The sequence below is a fragment of the Amorphotheca resinae genome, assembly GCF_003019875.1.
Source record: "Amorphotheca resinae ATCC 22711 unplaced genomic scaffold M430scaffold_2, whole genome shotgun sequence".
Taxonomy (NCBI): Eukaryota; Fungi; Ascomycota; class Leotiomycetes; order Helotiales; family Amorphothecaceae; genus Amorphotheca; species Amorphotheca resinae.
This window is the reverse complement of record NW_020194472.1, coordinates 1,109,142-1,128,312: the sequence shown is the minus strand read 5'-3', so window position 1 is coordinate 1,128,312 and position 19,171 is coordinate 1,109,142. Positions and strand designations below refer to the sequence as shown.

General features: G+C 50.4%; 7 protein-coding genes across 7 annotated transcripts; 3 read left to right on the top strand and 4 right to left on the bottom strand.

Moving 5' to 3' along the window:
- Positions 1-1,104: 1,104 nt before the first annotated feature.
- Positions 1,105-2,567, top strand: M430DRAFT_96399 (hypothetical protein; the record flags this gene model as incomplete). Its single annotated transcript, XM_024869960.1, has 3 exons — positions 1,105-1,367; positions 1,416-1,682; positions 1,730-2,567. The coding sequence occupies 3 exons, from the start codon at positions 1,105-1,107 to the stop codon at positions 2,565-2,567; spliced, it is 1,368 nt and encodes a 455-aa protein (XP_024723964.1).
- A 2,472-nt stretch (positions 2,568-5,039) lies between these two features.
- Positions 5,040-5,963, top strand: M430DRAFT_88611 (hypothetical protein; the record flags this gene model as incomplete). Its single annotated transcript, XM_024869649.1, has 2 exons — positions 5,040-5,332; positions 5,384-5,963. Coding segments are annotated over 2 exons (873 nt in total), but the record flags the coding sequence as incomplete, so codon positions are not given.
- A 387-nt stretch (positions 5,964-6,350) lies between these two features.
- Positions 6,351-6,902, bottom strand: M430DRAFT_77045 (hypothetical protein; the record flags this gene model as incomplete). Its single annotated transcript, XM_024869570.1, has 1 exon — positions 6,351-6,902. A coding segment is annotated over one exon (552 nt), but the record flags the coding sequence as incomplete, so codon positions are not given.
- A 955-nt stretch (positions 6,903-7,857) lies between these two features.
- M430DRAFT_25171 (hypothetical protein) lies at positions 7,858-10,391 on the bottom strand (the record flags this gene model as incomplete). Its single annotated transcript, XM_024865197.1, has 2 exons — positions 7,858-10,181; positions 10,241-10,391. 2 exons carry the CDS (start codon positions 10,389-10,391, stop codon positions 7,858-7,860), a joined length of 2,475 nt encoding a protein of 824 aa, XP_024723961.1.
- A 1,231-nt stretch (positions 10,392-11,622) lies between these two features.
- Positions 11,623-12,517, top strand: M430DRAFT_201315 (hypothetical protein). Its single transcript, XM_024864227.1, has 2 exons — positions 11,623-11,862; positions 12,007-12,517. The coding sequence occupies exons 1-2, from the start codon at positions 11,775-11,777 to the stop codon at positions 12,357-12,359; spliced, it is 441 nt and encodes a 146-aa protein (XP_024723960.1). The 5' UTR covers positions 11,623-11,774; the 3' UTR covers positions 12,360-12,517.
- Positions 12,518-13,425: 908 nt separating this feature from the next.
- On the bottom strand, positions 13,426-16,074 carry M430DRAFT_133743 (hypothetical protein). The gene is made up of 4 exons (XM_024862313.1): positions 15,414-16,074; positions 15,293-15,367; positions 14,220-15,245; positions 13,426-14,168 (listed from the first exon to the last, which is right to left on the bottom strand). The coding sequence occupies exons 1-4, from the start codon at positions 15,603-15,605 to the stop codon at positions 13,881-13,883; spliced, it is 1,581 nt and encodes a 526-aa protein (XP_024723959.1). The 5' UTR covers positions 15,606-16,074; the 3' UTR covers positions 13,426-13,880.
- Positions 16,075-16,514: 440 nt separating this feature from the next.
- Positions 16,515-18,850, bottom strand: M430DRAFT_33104 (hypothetical protein). Its single transcript, XM_024866300.1, has 7 exons — positions 18,513-18,850; positions 18,424-18,454; positions 18,253-18,308; positions 18,093-18,178; positions 17,903-18,043; positions 17,359-17,777; positions 16,515-17,284 (listed from the first exon to the last, which is right to left on the bottom strand). The coding sequence occupies exons 1-7, from the start codon at positions 18,567-18,569 to the stop codon at positions 16,617-16,619; spliced, it is 1,458 nt and encodes a 485-aa protein (XP_024723958.1). The 5' UTR covers positions 18,570-18,850; the 3' UTR covers positions 16,515-16,616.
- Positions 18,851-19,171: the final 321 nt, after the last annotated feature.

The window sequence follows — 19,171 nt, the reverse complement described above, 5'->3', positions numbered from 1 at the left end:
GCTGAAGATTCACCAGTTGGAGATACACAGAACCGACACCGAGTCACTAACTGTCCTCTGTGTTTCTTACTGTGGAGCAGCCTGAGCAGGCAGCATGTTTATGCTGTAATCCTGCCAATCGTTTGCTTCACCCAGTTGAAACCTTTGGATATTGCCCGACCTTGGAAGGAGGCTCAGACACAAGAATCATTCTACCTGAAGTAGCCGTTGTCTAACTTGTCTTCTTCTGTTCTCCGTCGTAGAGGGGCGGGACGGTCCTCGTCGACTAAACGGAGGAATAGCGTTGATGTTTACGAGCTTGCAATGAGCGATGCAATTTCCCCCAGCTTCCCAACCCTGCTGCCCGGTTTCCCCATTATCAGCCCTATTCATTTGTTATATATCGCTATGCTGGGCGGCGAGGATGGATCCAGATATCCAGAACGACTAGTAGTCTTGAAGATGCCGCAGCATGTTGCTTATTTTGAGCCATGGCTTCTGTCGTTATAGTGAGCCTTGCATTTTGGATCTTGATTGGGGTCTCCCCTACAATCCCCAGAAACGGGAAGAGGAGTGAGAGATCATTAGCTACAGGTAGCTCCTGGACTGAATAGGAATCCGACACGACACTTCTTCGCCATGTATAACCCACATATTAAGACGTGCGGTCTTTGCCTTTACCATGGAGCCTGTTTTGAGCCTCAATATCTTGAACCCATCGTGCCTCCTAATTTCCTAAACCTGTTCGTTGCCTTGTTAGTTGAAGAAGGAGTAGTAAGATGTGGAGTTGATCCAATGTCCTTGAAGGTTGTGTTGTTTTCGTCTTGTTCTCCTGTTAGTATCCGGAGCTGCATAGTACCACGCGCTCGTATATCAAAAGACGAATTTCAGACTTCTCAAATTCACTTCACACGCACCACAACAACAACTTCTACGCGCTCTTTGAACCTCTACTCCTCCTCACTTCTCTACAATGACAGCATCTTCGTGATCTACCCACACTCCTGTTCCAGGAGCGATCTTGAACTCTTTTTGTCTACAGTCATCATCTACGTTTGATCAAGGATCCTAGATCGAAGAGCTGGAGAAACCTCTTTTAGTTCTGCACCAACAAGTCATTGGAGGATGGTGCCCGACGAGCTCAGCAATGGCTGGCTCACGAGCTTCTCTGTCACTGAGAGAATCTGTTCAGCACTATCTCTGATCGGATGTGCCTTCATTGCCATCACCTTCTCTTTCTCTAAAGCCTTCCACAAGCCAATCAATCGGATGGTCTTCTGGGCCTCGATGGGAAACGTCTTTACCAATGTTGCAACTCTGATGTCAAGATCGACTCTGTCCAATACTAAAAGCGGCTGGTGCCAGCTTCAAGGCTTCTTGATCCAGATGTACGTCAACACCATTGTTACTATCTCAATTGTTAACTTGGCATGTAGGTTTATGCCTGCTGACGCTTACTGGACTCTGGCAATGGCTTTAAATGTCTACCTTACGTTCTACTGGAAGTATGATGCAGCTAATATTCGCAATCTCGAGAAGTACTACATCTTGGCATGCTATGGTCTTCCATTTATCCCTGCTGTCACCTACTTATTCATCGACACGCAAAAGAGCGGACCTATGTATGGCAATGCTACCATTTGGTGCTGGATCTCTAATGGCTGGGATGTTATGAGAATTGCAACTTTCTATGGTCCGGTTTGGTATGTTCATCCATGTTGGCAATGGGTCTATTACTGATCTTACATAGGGTGTGCATCTTTTTCACTACCATAATCTATACCCGTACTGGAAGGATGATATACATCAAGAGAAAGCAGCTTCGAAGCTTCACAAGTCCCGTTCCGAATGCAGTCCTCTCGAGAAATCCGACTCGTTCAACTAAGACAACCGAGGTTTCTGTCACATCTGAACCAGCGGCTAGAAATTCAATAGCCAATATCAATGCCTTTGACCAGGTATTGAGAAGTTGTCCATTCTCGAGAAATGCTCCAACCTCTCTGGCCGGATACACAGTGTCGATTACTGGCCCACACTCAATTATTCAGAACAAAGGCCGCCCTTCAAATGCCAAGACTCCACTTCCTAGTAGCCATGGTATGACTTCACCAACCGCTATATGTTCAGTGAAGATGTCCAATTCTCGGCGTGTAACTACATGTCCCAGTCGTCCTACAAACCCCACAGACAGTGCAGCTTGGGCATACAGCAAGGTTGCAGTTCTGTTCTTCATTGCAATGATGGTTACCTGGATCCCATCGTCGGCCAATCGCGTATACTCTGTCGTGCACCCTGGCAAAGTATCTCTCACTCTCGAATTTGCCTCTGCTTTTGTTCTTCCGCTACAGGGCTTCTGGAACGCTGTGATCTACACTACCACTAGCTTACCTGCCTGTAAGCACTTCTGGAGGAAACTCAGAGGGCACAACCAAGGCAGTGGCATTGAGCTCACGCAAATGAGTGGAGCTTTTCCTGCTAGACCTGTAGCTAGACCTAGCCAAGCTGACTTCAGCAGCGACTTGTTAACAGAGACAGACAGCATTGGCCAAACTCTAAGCCGGCCCGGCACTAAAGACTCGACATACTGAACAATCTGACGATCTACTCCTTCTTTGAAAGCGAGCTGGATAATCAACTTCTTCAATAGGTGGGGTTTAATTCATTTACGAGCCTAACTGCTGGGCGTAGGAAGAGGTTCTTATTCGCATTCAGAATTCTGAATCATGGCGTTTCCTTTTCTTGTAGTTTCTGAGAATGTTTTCCCTTTGTGACTGTATATGTGACCTGAGTTGCACAATACCGGCGAATGGTCTCTACTTCACATGGTCTGCTAAGCATAGCTCTTGTCTTAAGGCACAAAAATCAAGACCTAATAATTCTAAAAGTAAATCTTTGTTGGTTTGACGTAAAATAGAAAACAATGACAGAGGACACCTCACGCTTTGGAAATATAGACTCCTTTAGCTGCTTCTATAATACCTTTTGGGGTTCTCTGGCCCTTCCTAGCGCTGCTTAAACAGAATTTCCAGAATCTAGTTATAAAGTTTATCAAAACCTTTGATTTTTAAATCTCACAGGCTGAGACAGTGACGCAGTTGAATCTCATCTCTTTGCTCTTTTGAACTATATTTCAACCCCTACTAGATAGAGCACTGTATCTACAGCCTAAATAACTACTGCTTTCTTAAAAGTATCACTCCATATGTAGGAAGCATGATTCATGAATAACCCTTCTTCCCTTTATCCCCCCTTTTTCTCTACAATGCATAACAAGTATTCTTCTTTACTAACCTAAAATTCAGAAAGCACAAAATTAGTAGAAAGCCAATACAAGAGCATTAATAACTCTATCCTAGACTAACAGAAAGTCTCTAGACACAGCGTGCAAGACTTTTAAAAATAACTTATAGCCATTCACATACAAGTCGGTTCTCGCTTGTTCCTTGTTTGATAATTCTAAGCGATGTACCAAGCATATAAAAAAACTTGACAGTGAGCCTAGTCCTAAATCTTTTAAATTTCAGACATGATGAAGAGGTGCTCGAGGTGGAGCCTGGAGTATTCCTTTCCTCGATAAGTCTTTTTGTGTTACTTCCTGAACAAAACGACTAAAGGTTCTTTTGTAGCGAGATTATTTATCGTTGCGAATGTCTGGGTTGTTGTGGCAGAATAAAGAGACTTTTGCGACAAAAGTGATTTATCACAACGAACCCCTTGGTTGTTGCGAACTTATATTCTTTCGTTTGTAGATATAGTTCGGACGAAATTCTTTATTAGAAATTCCACGAGATTTACATGGGTTAATGTTTCTAAGGGAACACAGATAGGTATACGAACAAAGACACTACGAGGATGACTATTCAAGGTAGTAAGAGTATTGAGTAGGATAAGATAGTTAAAGAAGAAAGAAAGCCAAAGTAGGTGGGAGTCTTCTAATATACTGCTAGTGTATGCGAAATGCACGCTTTATTACTAATTGCTCGGTTGGCAAAGACTCACCTACATCTTGGGTTGCGGGCCATTCCAGAGATGACAAGGAAGACCTGAAGCATTTGACGCAGACTGCGAGGACTATCAAGGATGATTCCCCGGAAAAGCCTATCGTGGTTGACAGCGATATATGAGATAGCGGGGAAAAAGAAGCTCAAGATCGTCGGCTCCAACTATTCCAAGGCTTTAATAACTTCTCAGCCAACCGTGGTGGTCAAGGGTTTGGGTCATCCAGGAAGTTATTGTCAACTTGGACGTGAGAATCATAATGGCATTTGTGCAGGAATCCATCCGCAGCAAGCCTCTATTACGAGCACCTCTAGATGAAACCACCAAGTATCGACAAGCAATTGAGAGGGCTTTCTCTCGACAGCAGCTTTCTCGTCGGTCCCTACACAAAATGAGTGATCTGCTTCTGCAACATCGCGGCCTTGAATCCTCGGATCATATGACATGTCCGTCTTTCTGTTCAGCCTGAGCACCATACAATATTCAGGCCGAATTCAGCTTCATGCAGCAACTCCTCTGCATGTCTCGGTGCCAAGTCACAATGCATGCCCTGCAACGTCTGGTGAGCACTGTAAACAAAGGCTCGGAGCCCTCCATATTTCCTCCCCGATGCCTTTTTTTGTTTCTGCGGGGAGGAAGCAGTACCCCAGATTCCCCATGGGGGTTGAGACTATTGACAGTCATATCATCTCTGTTACTGTCCTATTCCGCCCCCCCCCCCCCCACTTACGCCCCCAAGACTTTTGATACAGGTTACTTAGATTGAGCGCATGTGTGATATGTTGATAATGATGGCACAAGGGTTATGCTAATGACATTGCTCGCACGATTTCCTGGCTCGCTTGAAAGCAACGTTGGATATGCTTCATTTTGAGTACAATGGAGGCAGTGATCTTGCCCCTCAACCCTCCACAACTCCACCAAGTTGGAGGAATCAAGAATCTATGGATAATGATTCCAGCAGCTTACGAGCGGAAGCACCGCCCGAGTACGACACTCTCATCAAATCTTCGCTTCGGCCTTGGAAGTTCAAGATTCAACCCCGCGAAGACGAAGGCCGAGAAACACTCCCTTCATATTCATGCGCAATATCCCTCGAGAATGTCTTCATGAGGAAGCTAGAATTTCAGGGCGCAATCCATCGCGCGCAGAATCGGCATTGGCGCCGGGTCTTCGTCAAGCTCCAAGGAACCGCTCTAGCATTCTATGAATGCAAACGTGCTAGTCCTTTCCGCCGTAGTCGGGAACGCGCTGGCAAGGATATAGATGTTCCCGTGGGGGTGCAAAGAGGACGTTTCCTACGGGATTATAATCTACAGCATGCAGATGTCGGCATTGCTGCTGATTATGTGAAGTTCGGCTCTCCATTCTCATTCCCATGGGATGTGCTGATGGGTGACCATAGGAAGAAATACGTGATCCGCGTGCGGGCTGAGACGGACCAGTTCCTACTCTCGTGCTACCGTCTCGAGACTTTCTTCCAATGGCTCGAATCTCTCTTCATGGCTATCAATCTCGCGCTCCCAATCGACGACCGTGAAATTCCCCGTGACCCCTCGATCCCGCGCCCCCGCAGACGACGCCGGTACACGAGCGAGGGCCTCTTGCGTAGGGAGAGCCCGGCCTTGGTGAGAGAGCAGTTTCAGGTTGTGTGGGAGCGGGATCTTTATTGGGCAGACCGATCCATCTCTGAAGAATCGGATGCCGCATTCGGCTCTTCAAATACCATCTCAATCCGTACCGCTTCCATGATTTCTACAGATGACCCATCAAATCCTTCTATTTCCCCGGAGACTGGTAAGTGGAGGCCCGAACATGAATGGTCGGCGATGAAAGATATGATGTATGCGAGGCGCTGTATGGCGACCCTGTTGTTGAGGAGTCCAAGGAAATCGAACTTGGTGATTGTGGAGGGAAAGCAGTGGATTGCGAATTGGGAAACGGGGGTTTTGATGAGGTGTCAACCGCCGGAGTATGAGGATATTGGTAGGGAGGGGGACGTGGTCTTTAGACTTGGCTTTCATGGGGATGCGGTTCGATCGTAGGAAGAGAGACAGCTGGGAGGTTCCCGTAAGACAGACATTGTAATGTTGAATATTAGGAGTTAGAGACCACTGTTGTACAGATCTGTAGCTGTACCGACCCCAACGCCATGCATAGGTCTTCCTTAACCCATGCATCCCTCCCGTAAAGTCGTAAACGTATGCCCATCCAGAAAACTCCAAACACCCAAACCCTTGATTATCCTCTCCCATCAAATCAGAAAAACACTCTCATCATCCTCCACCCTACCCATCTCTCAATTCCTCCTCCGCCTCCCTCGCCCCAGCCGCCAACCCCTCCCCCTCAGCAGCCAACAACCCTCCACCCTCCTCCAAATCCCTAACTACTCCCTCCAGCAGCCCCACCAACCCCTCAATCTCCTTCCTCTGCTCCTTCAACTTCTCCACCAAGCCCTCATTCAGAATCTGCGCATTCTGCAACTTCGCATTCAGCTGTCCCTGCTGCGCCGCCAACACCTGTTTCAAATGCGCATCTCTAACTCTCTCCGCCGGCAGCATATGCGGCGGAATCTCCTCCTCTCCCCCTCTCCCCTCCCCTTTCTCCTCCGCATCCCTCTTCCTTCTCCTCGCCTCCCCAATCACATCCTCCAGACGGTTCAAGCCGCGCACCACATCCCGCTCGCGGAGAATGGCCTCAAACTCCTCGATCGCGAACGACGACAGCCGCGCCACGAACGCCGAGTGCATGTGTGAGAGCGCCGGGCCGGCGCGCGCCGCGATCGATGGGAAACAGGCGCTGAATGTCTCGTAGCTGATACTGCGCAGCGTGTTCGAGAGCGCAGAGTGGTATAGTTGGATGAATGCTGCGGCGCGGGGACCTGGGGTTGCTGCGGTGGGCGGAGGAGGAGGAGGGGAGGGCGATGGCGACATTTTTCGACCGTGGAATTTCCAATGTCCCCTTCGCGATATTACGTCGAGTCGAGTCGTGTGGTGTTGTAGTGTTTGGTGTAGAGCAAGTCAGAAATAATCCCTTGTCTCGTCCCGTACGTCGTGTTTACGCGACCACCGCTTCTATCAGAAAACGCGCCTCGCAAGAAAAAGACCCCGCTCGCCAATATTCTCTCCCACCCCACTCCGCCCCGCCCCACCATGACTACCTTAATCAATTGCAATAGCGGAATGGACAAACAACAAATCAAACAAACATCCAAACCCTCGGTCGTCTAGTTGGTTTATGGCGTCCGGCTGTAATGGTTCACAGTCTCACCGGAATGGTATGTTTACACTCCCACTACAATTGCTCTCAGACATCTGCTAACAGATGAGATAGTCGCGCGTTCGACTCGCGCCTGAGGGACATCGGAATATCTTTTTTTGGGAAATTTTTCTTTTTCTTTTTTACATGATTCCTCTTTTTGGTTCGAGGGGGAAAGTGTCTCTACATTTGAGGATACTTTTTTCTTTTTTTTGACTTTGGTTAACAAAGTCAAATCATAGAATTTCTGGCAAGGGAAGAAGCTTGAACAAAATATCAAGCAAAAGGATAAGTTTTTGATCGCACCTAGGTAGGTACAACCTCACACCTACATGTGTCATCTTTCCACAACCATAGATTTGCAAAAAGGGGTAGCATATAAACCTCCCTTGTATAAATCACAGATATACAGGCAGCAATGAAATCATAAATTCATATGTATGTACGCATCATTATCCAGAACATCATCATGCCTACCACAAGATCATTCATACATACACATAGAGTACGTAACTCGCCACATAATCCCCCCTGCCGAGGGGGTTGATTTTACAACCTGACCCAACCCAAACAGAACGCCCGCTGCAAGATGCCAAAACATTCTCAAAAAGACCTGAGAGATCAAGTGAACTCCACCGTCCCGCTCGGTCGCTGGTTTCGCTCCAGCCGCCGCCTTCTTCGCCGCTCCGCCGGGTCAACGCTACCACTGCCCATGCTCATTGCGGACATAGTACCGTGGCTGTCTGGGCTACCCAGACCGCTGGGCGGCACCCCTCCGACACCCGAGCCTTCAGGACGGCCGCTGTAGTACGCGCTGTCTTTCGGTCTCTTGCCCCCGGCGAACGCGGGGTTGGGAGGGCTGAGCGGCTCCATGGCGGGTGGTGGGGGTGCGGTACCCGCCTCCGACGCTGCGTCCCGGTCCCGTCTATCTCTCCTGTATCGTCGGCGGCTGGATGGGATTTCGGAACCGCTCAGGCTGCTGAGCGAATCGTTCCTCCGTCTCCGTTGCGCCCTCCGCGCTTCTCGCTCCGCGGCCGCTTCCTCCTCTGTCAGCCGTCGTAGCGTGATGTTCTGGTCTTGATCCCCGTGCAGCTTGACTTTCAGGCTCACGGGCTGGCCGGGCTCCTGTGATACTCGGCTCCGTGATCTGGAACGGGAGCGTTGACGGCGGGCTTCCTCTTGGGCAGCGAGTTCCGCAGCGCCAGCTGCTGCTGCGGCAGCTGCAGCTTCGCTTTCTTGCTGACGTCGTGAGGAATTCTGACGCTGGGGGCCATCACCGGCAGAAATATATGAATCGACTACACTGTCCTGGTGGAGTATCCCTACAGGATCGGGAGGGGCGGGCGGCATACTAACTGGACCGCCAGCCATCGTTCCGGGTGGTGGCCCAGGTGGCGGCGGAGGCATAGGATTGGTGAGATCATGAGCACCTCTTGGTTGCGCACCGTATGCCGCTCCAGCTGCTCCAGCTCCAGCGGCGAGAGCAGGAGGGATAGGGGGAATGCCCCCAGGACGGATATAATGCGGGTCGTCGAGCATGGACGAGAGATCTGACGGCTCGTGTGTGCGTGAGACACGTTGGCGGCGTGGAGGAGGCATGCCGTCGCCGGTATAGCGAGGGCCTGATGGAGACCGACCAAGTCGGGACATACGCTCTTCTTCGGCTAGTCTGTCGAGCCTCTCTTGTTCCCTTCTGTCTTGGCGGTCCTTCAGCCTCTTGGCCAACCAGCCCATGCCTAGTCCTGCGAGGATACCGTTGCGAGCCGCATGAGAAGGCGATGGTTGTCTTCGAGAGGGTGACAGGCTATCGGTGTAGGAATAGCTTCCCGAGTCAAAGGATTGTGCTCTTCCGGGGCGGACTGGACGAGGAGTCACCGGTCGTGGTCCAGCAGCTGATGACATGATCGTTGTGGTATCGCCAGGGCCTGGTGTTGAGGGAGGAGGACCTCCTGCTCGACGGCTTTCCACACGTGAAATGTCGACGCTGTCCTCACTGATTGAGTCGTTACGTCGTCTGTGTCTTCGAGAAGGTGTGTCCGGAGCCACTGATGAATACTCATCCTGCTGCTTCTTTTCCTTGCGTCTATCATACCAGCTCTTTGCCAGCGCACCAGCTCCCAGGATTGCTGCCCCTTTCAGGACCGTATTCAACATTCCGCCGCCTTCGTTCTTTCGTGACTCGTATTTCTCGTCCTCGATATAACTCTCACTGTCTCGTCTTGAGCCACGCCTGGAAGGTATAACTTCCTCTCTCCTCGTCCTACTTCGACTTCTGCTCTTGTTCCGATTCCTGCTCAACAATGCGGCGGCCCCGGCACCCGCAGCCAACGGCCCAAGCCAACCAAAGCTGCTTCTCCTCTTCTCTTCAATCACGGTTCCACCATGGCTACTTCTCCTGACCAATCCAGCAACAGACCCCATAGACCTGTAACTGAGGATAAAATACAGGACCAAGAGGAATGTCATCCAAAGCGTATATAGGACGAAGGTAAACTTCGGACTCCCGTAAAGGGTCAACCCAAGCGGGACTTGCACGATTGCCAAAATAGCCGTTGCTCGTCCCAGCCACTGATGCAGAACCAATTTCAAAGGAAGCTTGGTCCTCCTGACCCTCCCCTTCTCTCTCCCATAGACCCATCTCCCCCCAATGGCTTGCACCCATATTAGGACGTAGATGGCGACACCGATGCCATGGTGGGGATTCGTGAGTGAGCGTTTGGGACCCACGGCAAACCAACCCAGCACGAATGCTACGGTCGAGAGCAGGATGGTCATGACTTGTAGGTAGATGTGCATGCGGAGGGCCTGCTTCGGGTTCCGTCCATAGAAGCGAGCGGTCATGATGGCGGCCGGGACGATGAATAGGAAGGTTATGACGGCGACTATGCCGTGGCCTTTCACGAGGGTATGGTATTGGGCGAGGCTCGCAAAACGGTTTCCCATTCCTGTTTACATCTCTCGTCAGCTTCTGTTCTTTGTACTGGAATGCGGCCGCAGAACTTACCGTTGTATTGCATCGTATCGAAATTCAACCCCACGAGATTCGGTAACAGGAAATCATTCCTTGTAGCATCCCAGGTCCCATCGCCGACATTCATCGTATTTGACGAATAACTGCTCGAGCCGGCGGGAGACAGGTCGTCGAGGGGGGCCATGGCGACGGCACGGTGCCGCCGAGTGGCAGCTCAGAATGCAACACAATTCTGTCAATACAATGGATACAATCGATGCTATCGATTAATGAAAATATCCCGAGGAATGCGGGCAATCTTCTCCTTTGCTCTGGGACGTATCGTTGAGAAATATCGTCGGGATATGCGGTGTGAGAAAAGCCTCTTCCAGCCCCCCCTTATCGACGTAAACAATTGTGTTATCGATAGGGTTCGCCCAGCAACGTCTTGACCGATCGTTTGCCCTGCGAGACGAGGCTCTGCCGACTGGAATGTTGATGGATCGATGAGGTTTTTGATGATTGAAAGATTTTTCTCCTTCCTCTCTCTCGATCAACACAGCAGGGCTTTGAATATGCAGCAAAGCTTCACTGGCATCCGAGCGACTCTGGTTCGCGGGGTGATGAGCTGTTGTGCAGGTTTTAGTGGACAGCTTCGTCCACTGACAGTGAGTGTCCGGGCAACCGCCAGAGCCAGGGGTCATGGAAGCCTCAGTCATCCGGAAGGAGAGCCAAGAATAGTGGTGAAGGATAGAAGATGTCTTTTTTCACCGCTATCATCTTCGTTCTCTATATCTGGGCTCAGCAAAACGGACTGATCATGAGCGTTGAATAGCTCCCGGATCTCGTTGGTGACGGTCAGTCGGCGTCGGATGCTTCTCAATATTGCTGCCATTTTCCGTTCCTTTTTTTAGCAATTGGTGCAGAGACCATTGCCCTTCGTTTGCACATAGCATCTCTACTCATTTGTCCGGCATTTCTGATCACATCTAGTTCCTGGCTTGATTTACATTGTTTCATGTCGATAAGAATGTTCATTTTAAGTGACCTGAAATCGTCGAGCTCAAATCCACAGAGACAGGGTCTTTGTTCGGGTTCAAGTCCAGACCTTTTGCGTTTCAGTCCACAGCAAGCTGAAAGACTCAAGAAGAGAACAGGGGGCGAGGCAGGTAACAAGCGAGGTATTGCCAATTATTGCTTTGTACTGTTGTATGTCACATTGTCACGATGAAGATGTCCCTGCCCTTGAAGTTCAGGGGCGGTGCAAGACTGAAATCCATGAAGCTGGAGTCAGCTGCATGGACTTCTCTCGGTGGGATTTGCTGCATATTCCTGTGTGTTTATAATCTTCTCTGCCATTAGATTGCTTTCGCAGCAAGTTCATGAGATTCCACGTGATGCCATCAAACTGAGGTGCATCTCGTGCGGGCTGGGACCTTCAGATCGTGTAACGCGATGTACTCCGGACGTGCAGATTCTGTCATCATTTGATTTCACCAATTGAACAGAAAATAGTACCAGAGCTCCTGTACATATTCCCAGCGTGCTCCTTCCTTCAGCTGATGGATAACTGAGAGGGATCCGAGTAATGAAACATGCATCTCCTTGGACTTCAATCAGCTATGTGCTACGTGGTAGAGAAGTTCGCCTCAGAGCTTCATTGGTATATATCAGAGGTATGGTGAATCACAAGTGTCCGATACCTTGCCTTACTTTTCTCTGCGTTGCCTATAACCTAGAAGTCATCCACATGTGTGAATAGTTCCATGTCCTCTTGTATGATTCAGAGCATTAATTATCTCGAGGTATATAAAAAGCAGGCCCTCATTCTCCATATCCCTTCCCTCTCACCTCCAAACCACCAACTCAATCCTCTCTCTCAAAAAAAACCCCCATCAAATCAAGCCAACCCCCTTTCAAAAAGCCCACACCACAAACTCCAACGCCTCCCACCCAGTCCAGCCCAGCCCTTCCACAATGTGCCACTGGGAATTCTTCGTCTTCACCCCACCCAACTGCCCCAACAACGGGGGTCACATGGTCGCCATCCCCTGCGGTTACAATCTCGAGAACGAGAGCCCGTCCACATGTCGCTATTTCGACCGCAACGCTACGACTCCCATGCCTATCAGACGCCATGACTTTCCTTGCCCGCAATGTCGCCGCTAGGTAGACTTACTTGCCTCTTCCTTCATCGCTGTTTGTGTGTCTGAAAGTTAGTATTAATTCCGAGAGGGGAGAGGATAGGGGGGATGGAGGGAGATAGGGGGGGAGGGGTGATGGCACTGTACTAATGAGGGATGGATGCTGGGTTGGTATTTCTGATAATGGATTTTTTAGATTACCTAAATATTTAGGAAAAATTCACGCATGGTCTTTTCCCCGCAGAACCCATTGAAGACTCCATATTTTAAAACTTGTACTCAGTTAATCATAACTTGTGAAAGCGAAAGAAAGAGACGAGGGTTCGGCTTTTGCGGATTGAGTGAGGTGCATGGGGCTCGACTACATATGTAAGTACTTAAAGGATGAAGAAGAAGTTCAAAAGGGGGAAATAGGTAGATAGGTAGATAGGTAGATTGTGGTGAGATGCATTTGATATAGGGAAAATTCATAAGACCAATCCTCTCCCATTTTCACTCTCGTGTCCTAGATATCAACCCCCCCCCCCCGCCTTTTTTCTTTGACAACGTTATTTCCCATTCCTTTCCCCTTTCCTACTCACCCTCAAAAAAAACCACACCCTAGACTAACCAGCTCCCAAGTCCACAACTAACCAGAGAACACGATCAGATAACAGAATCCCCGTATGAAACTCTTGGCTTCGACAGTAGTAGGTAGCTAAGTGACAGTATAAGATGCTGGAAGAGGGTAGGTATATAGAGAGAGAGGTTTATGTTGGTTGTCGGGATCGGTTCTTGATTTTTTTTTTCGGTTTTGGAGGATGGTTCTGGCTTTTACCTTGGGCTTTGGCTTCTCTTTCTTGCGAATTGAGTATGGGATCTGATTTTACCCCTTCGTGACATCCCGGCAGGCATCAAACTCATCGAGTGCAGTTTGGGAGTCGTCAGATGTGAAGGGAGACATCCAGACTTATCTTGACTCACTGGGCGCCAAATTCAGATCACAACTATCCGGACACACCCACAGACTTCATGTTAAGTTTGCGTTATTATTTTTTAGAGTAGTTACAGGTGACCATCCCGTGTCTATCAGTCCCACTACCTCACCTCCACCATCAATCCACGCTATCCATTCTCACCCACCCATAAGAAGCCAGAAACATGCTATGCAATTCGGATCAGGAAAAAGGGGGAATCAAATCGATGTATGACGCAATCCATGCCAACAAAAAGCTCAAAATCATAGATTTTTGGTGGGAAATTCGTCAAAATGAAATTCAATCCGCAGCCCATTCCGTGTCCCGTTTTAGTGAAAATGCAAAACAGCCCACGCAGTGCAGAGCGTAAAAGCAGAATACCTTAATGATAACTGCTGCCGAATAACCGAGAGTGCTGAACTTTTGCGAGAAGAAATGAAAAGACGGCTGAGAATGACGAGAGCAGATAGAGTACAAAGGTCTTGGTCTCATGACGCCGTAGTCGGAGTATGGTACACCGCCGAGTGTTCGTGGCCCTGTAAGGAAGGACAGAAGTCGGCGTCTTGCGATCGAAGGTGTTGTCTAGGTATGAGTTCATGCATTGGCAGCCTGGCTAGTGCCACGACCTCCTCGAGGAGCACCCCCACGTCCACGATTCTGTCCAAAATTGCCTCGTCCCTGGCTTCCTGTTCGACTTTGTTCGAACCCGCCACGACCACGTCCGCTGACTCCTCCGCGTGTAGCATAACCATTTCCGCCATATGCATTAGCCTTGGGGCGACGGGGTTCGACATAGATATCCTCACCCCCGAGCTTGTGAGGGTTCGCAGCAGCAGCGGCTTGGTATCCCTCAGGAGTAGCGTACTCAACGAAGGCACAGTTCTAGGGGAATAATTAGCTTCAAATTTACGGTTAAGATGATGGACTGCTTACCTTTCCGCGGTTGATATCGAAGTAGATCAGCTGGCCAAAAGAAGCCAAAGCAGCACGGAGCTCCTCAGTCTGAACCTTTTCAGTAACATTCCTCACGTAACCCATGGTTCCTTCCTTCTCAGGAGGGCCAGAGATTGATTGAGGTCTGTTTTGTCTCTTGGCATGATCACTTCCAACATTTTGCCATCCACCAGATGGGTTGGCGTTCTCCTTGTCCTTCTCGGCGGGAGTGGGACCTGGGGTAGGCTGAGCTTGGGCGGACTTGGCGGGTTGAGCAGCTGGGGGAGCAGTGCGTGTCTGGGCAGGAGGCGTAGAAGTCTTAGGGGCAACAACTGGAACAGCAGGCTTAGGAGGACCTGCAGCTGCAGCTGCGCGGCTGGCCCACGTCAAGGGCTTCTGTGGGGCGGCACGTTGGGCAGCGGCGGTAGGCTTGGTGGATGGCTCGCGAGTGACTGATGGGCTTGGAGTTGGCTCAGCTGGCGTCTCTGGCTTCTTGGCCTCTTCTTCGGCAGCCTTCTCCGCAACCTCGGGGGTAGGAGCTGGCTCTTCAGCCTTGGTAGCAGCTGCTGGGGCTTCCTCGGCCTCAGCAGTGGTCTCAGTAGTGCCATTGGTGGCAGGAACATCAGCAGTAACTGTTGCAGCCTCGGCAGTCTCTTCCAATTCTTTGTTAACCTCGCCGGCGTCCAAAGGAGCAGCGGGTTCCTCAGTAGCAGCCTGCGCCTTTGGCATCTCAACATCGTCGACCAAGGGGCCAGCCGCGGTTTCCTCCGCGGGAGCTGCTCCTTCAACAGGCTCCTCCTCGGTTTCTTCACTGATGTATCGGAAGATATCGTTCAGGACGAAGTAGCCAGTAGGTTGTTGCGCGAGAACAAAGGTTTGAACGAACTTTCTGAGCTCGGCAGATTTGTTTGATGTTTCACCAATGACTTGAATAACAATGTTGTCGAAGGAGGCTTGAGAATCGACGTTGGAGACGCGGACTTTGCAGTCTTGGAATTCGAGTTCACGGATACGTTCTTGAATAGCCTACGGAAATTAGAAGATGGAAATCGTTACTAGGTTTGGTGACTTACACTCCGGCCTACAGAAACTGGAGCTACTTCAGCCTCGAGGCCTGAAACGAACTGAGAGCGCTTCCCGTAGAACAGCTAGGAACTGTCAGGAACAGTCTTGAATATGGGTCAGCAAACTTACGTGAAGCTTCTCTGGCGACTTGCTCAACGTGGTGTAGTACTGCTCGACAAAGTACCAGCCAACCTCGTCCTTGGAGAGATCATTGCCAGAGGTGCTTCCGGTAGTGGAGTCAGCCGGAACAGAGGTTGCTGTGTACTGCTCACTTCCACTCTTGTACTGCTCCTGTTGGGAGAAGGTGCCGTTGGTCGCCATGGTGCTAGAAGGGATGCGGAGTGAGGAAGACTTTACTGTCTGCCTCGCGGATTAGGAGGGGAGTTGGAGGTCGGCGCTAATGGTGAATTTGAGACACAACACAGGCGGAGTTATAATACAAGAGCAGTGGCGTGCTCGTGCTCAATACTGCCAGAATCGGATATGGTTTGAGAGGAGATTGTCGAGCCGTCGAGTCCTGTTACCGGATATCGAACGCGATTTTTCTGGGACCGAAGGGTGCCGTCTCGGGAAAGTTCTAGAAGGGAGGAATATCTCGATGAAATCCAAACACAACAATATTAGAAAGGAACAGGATGTCCGAACGTAAAAGCGGTCTCGAGGAGAAGGACTGGAGGAGGGAGGATCGAGGGGAGTTGGAAAAACAATTCGATTGTGGTGGTGGAAAGTGGAGATGTTCGAGTTGTCGATTGAGAAGAAGCTAGCGGCGTCAAATTCTAGCGAGTTTCGATATCACATGACTGCCAGCTTCGGGAATGGTGACATTTCCGATGCTACGGGAGACCTCATCCGGGACATCGAGACGGCCAGAACAGAGTGAAGACTGTTGATGAAAGATAACAGTTAACCACCTACTGTATATTGAACATTCCAATTGCATCTTACCGTCAAAGTAGCTGGTGGTTTTCGCTATTGAAAACGAAGAGCCGCCTAGAGCTTAGGTCGCGCTGCTGTTTCAGGTCGCTTTATGGTATCGGACTTTTTTATATGCATGTCAACGTGATGTTGATTATTGGCTGTTTATATATATATATATAAGATAGGTATGTACATAGGTACCAAGACATTATGCACTGTGCCCTCCACAATCAAACTCTTCTAGAAGGCAAAGGTGTCAGGAGTTCAGGTATTCAGGCTTTGGGGACTTTACAGCTAGGTCAATGAACAGGTGCCCAACAGCTACTTCACTGATTTGGATTCCAGGTCAGGCGCGAGTTCGATTTGGTTGAACTATGGATATGAACATACGTACAAGCCAAGGACCCAGCGACACTACGAAATCCCCAACCCTTGCAACTGCTCCGCGGCAATTAAGCCCTCCTCAAGCGCCTCCTCCAGTACGCTTCTCGCTTCCCTCTCTCCCGCAAGCTCGCCTATCTTGCCCCCCTCGCCCCTGAACGCTCGCACCAGCTCCTCCTTTACACTCGCTTCTACCCGCTCCTTCCCATCCGACGCGAGAGCCGCCGCGCCACGGTAGAACTTCTCCGCGTTCTTGAGCAGGACGGGGCCGTTCGCGGCCGCGGTGGGGAAAGGCGGGTGGCAGCAGCCAAGCTGGTATCGGTGCAGCTCGAGGTCGCCCCGCAGGAGGTGAATCTTGGAGAGGTGGGACGCGGCAGGGAGCTTGGCAGCGGTGGCGAGGCAGGAGAGGGCGGTGGTGAGAGCAGACCAGCGGGATGGGAGAGGGTCAGGGGAGGGCGGCGGGTGGGTGCGCACAGTGCTGTTGAAAGAAAGCAGGGCTTCGGCTTGGTTGACGAGGGCTTCGGGATGGCTGGTTAGGTCTAGAGGGGAGAAGGCGTTGGTGAGGGCGGTTGTGTAAGATTCGAAGTCAAGTTTTTGCAGGCGATACGACAAGTCGGCGTGCGCGGCTTGGAAATTGGCAATTATCAGATGGGCTTCTGCTTCTCTGCCTGTGTCGGCGAGGTAGGGGGGTAGTTTGGTATCTGAGGGGCGTTAGCTGTAAATCGTGGTGAAAGGGATCGAATCCAATGGACAAGATCACGGGAGGGTTGCGGACTCAAGAGGTTGGAGGAATACTCGGTGATGAAGGTAAGTGGCGTAGGGTCCGAGGAAGAGGGAATGAGGTTGCACAGTAAGGTCAACGTCTCCAATTGAGCGAGAACAGTGTCGACGAGCGTGTTGTTGGTGACGGGCTCGACGATCGTGGCCCAGCGGTCATCCTGTGGCGGTTCTTCATCTGAAGTCAAAGAGACACCGCCTTCTTCCGAGTCAGGCAGGTCAGAGGTCTCCATGGACGGATCATCGGACATAGCTCCATCCTGAGTCTGAGATTCGGTGTATTGGTATTCTTGCAATGCGAGGCAGCGTTGGAATAATTCCAAAGCTTCCTCGAGCAAGGGCAGGGTGTCTGGGGTAGAGTTTGATCGCGATTCAGTGGATGCTTCGGCCAGACTGGTTAGGATTTGGGCAGTGTTGCTGGGTTTGTCAGTCCATATTCCACATGAAAGCTATAGACATGCCGTACGACATGGACAGAAAGGGAAGTTCAACGATGCGAAATTGGCATGTAGAAAAGAGAGCCTATAGAAATGAGAACCTACAAGAGAACATCTGCATTGTCCTGCTTTAATGCCAAGGCGTACCTGCTGGACTCCAATGCAGTCTGCAAGAGATCCAGCAGATCTCCCGGGAGTTGAGCCAGCAGTTTGGGGTGCTGGGTGAGCTCATACTGAACCCTTGCCCTGTCGCCACATTAGCCACCAACCCTCGAGTCATACATTGAATACCGACCTATTGTATGCAAGATCAAAAGAGGAAGGAAACTTCTTCAGGGCTTCATTGTAGCAGTCAATGGCACGAAGAAAGAATCGGGTGGACTAGGGACGGGAGGTCAGTGGTGTCACGTGGTACTGGCAGCAACAGAAAGGGGGGAAAAGGGGTTTGACCCAACCTTTGCAGCATCGCCGCCCCTCCACTTCTCGCCGGCTTCTTCGAAATCAACGCCCGCTGTGGGGTTTGAAGCTGATTAGCCGTGCTCCTCTCTGCGTCAAAGCGGGCGGTATATGGGGTACACAGCACGGCGCGTACCATGCTGTATACTCCACAAGTACTGAGCACTTACCGGCGAGGTACTCATCAGCCGTTGCGGGGGCCTGGACGGTGGACTAGATCAGTATGTAACCATGTGGCGCAGGGAGGCGGTGGGCTGACTTGCGGCTGCTTCGATTTCTTCTTGTTGTCCTTGAGGAAGAGCTTTTGTTTGGGCATTGCGAGGGCGGGCTACAAGGATAGTCGAGGATCACGACCGCAGGTGGCCAGGGAAGAATCAGGGGTGCTGGCTGTTCTAGGAGTTGACCTGAGTAAGGTAGGTAGAGCGACGGGGTTGAGGTGGTGGTGTTGGTGGCGATAGCTAGCGAAGAAGAAAAGGGAAAAAAGGCAGGGAAAGAGGGGAGGAGAAACAACGTATGATTTGATACAGACTACAGTAATCGACCTGCAATCGACCTGCATACAGGATAAGCAGGCTTGAGACACACAGTACTAGTAGTCGGCTTGAGTCTTTAAAAGGCTTTAAGAAGTCTGCAGGAGTTGCATCTATGCACACAGAATCAAGAGTTAAAGAGAAATCGTCCAATGAAAAGCACGAAAGATGTCCAAAGCCCAACGTTGACTATTGATTAGTGCTTGTGTAGCAGAAGCACAGTACCTTAGTAAAGTCGTATCAAGACTATGGTTCCCGAACAAACCCAGACAGCCACGTTTCCACGTTTCCATGCCCCATCCTAGAGCAGCCTTACACGGTCAGATGTGAGACAGGAGCGGACAAGAGCGGGACACAATCTCCTATTCTTCTTCGTCTTCTCTGCCCC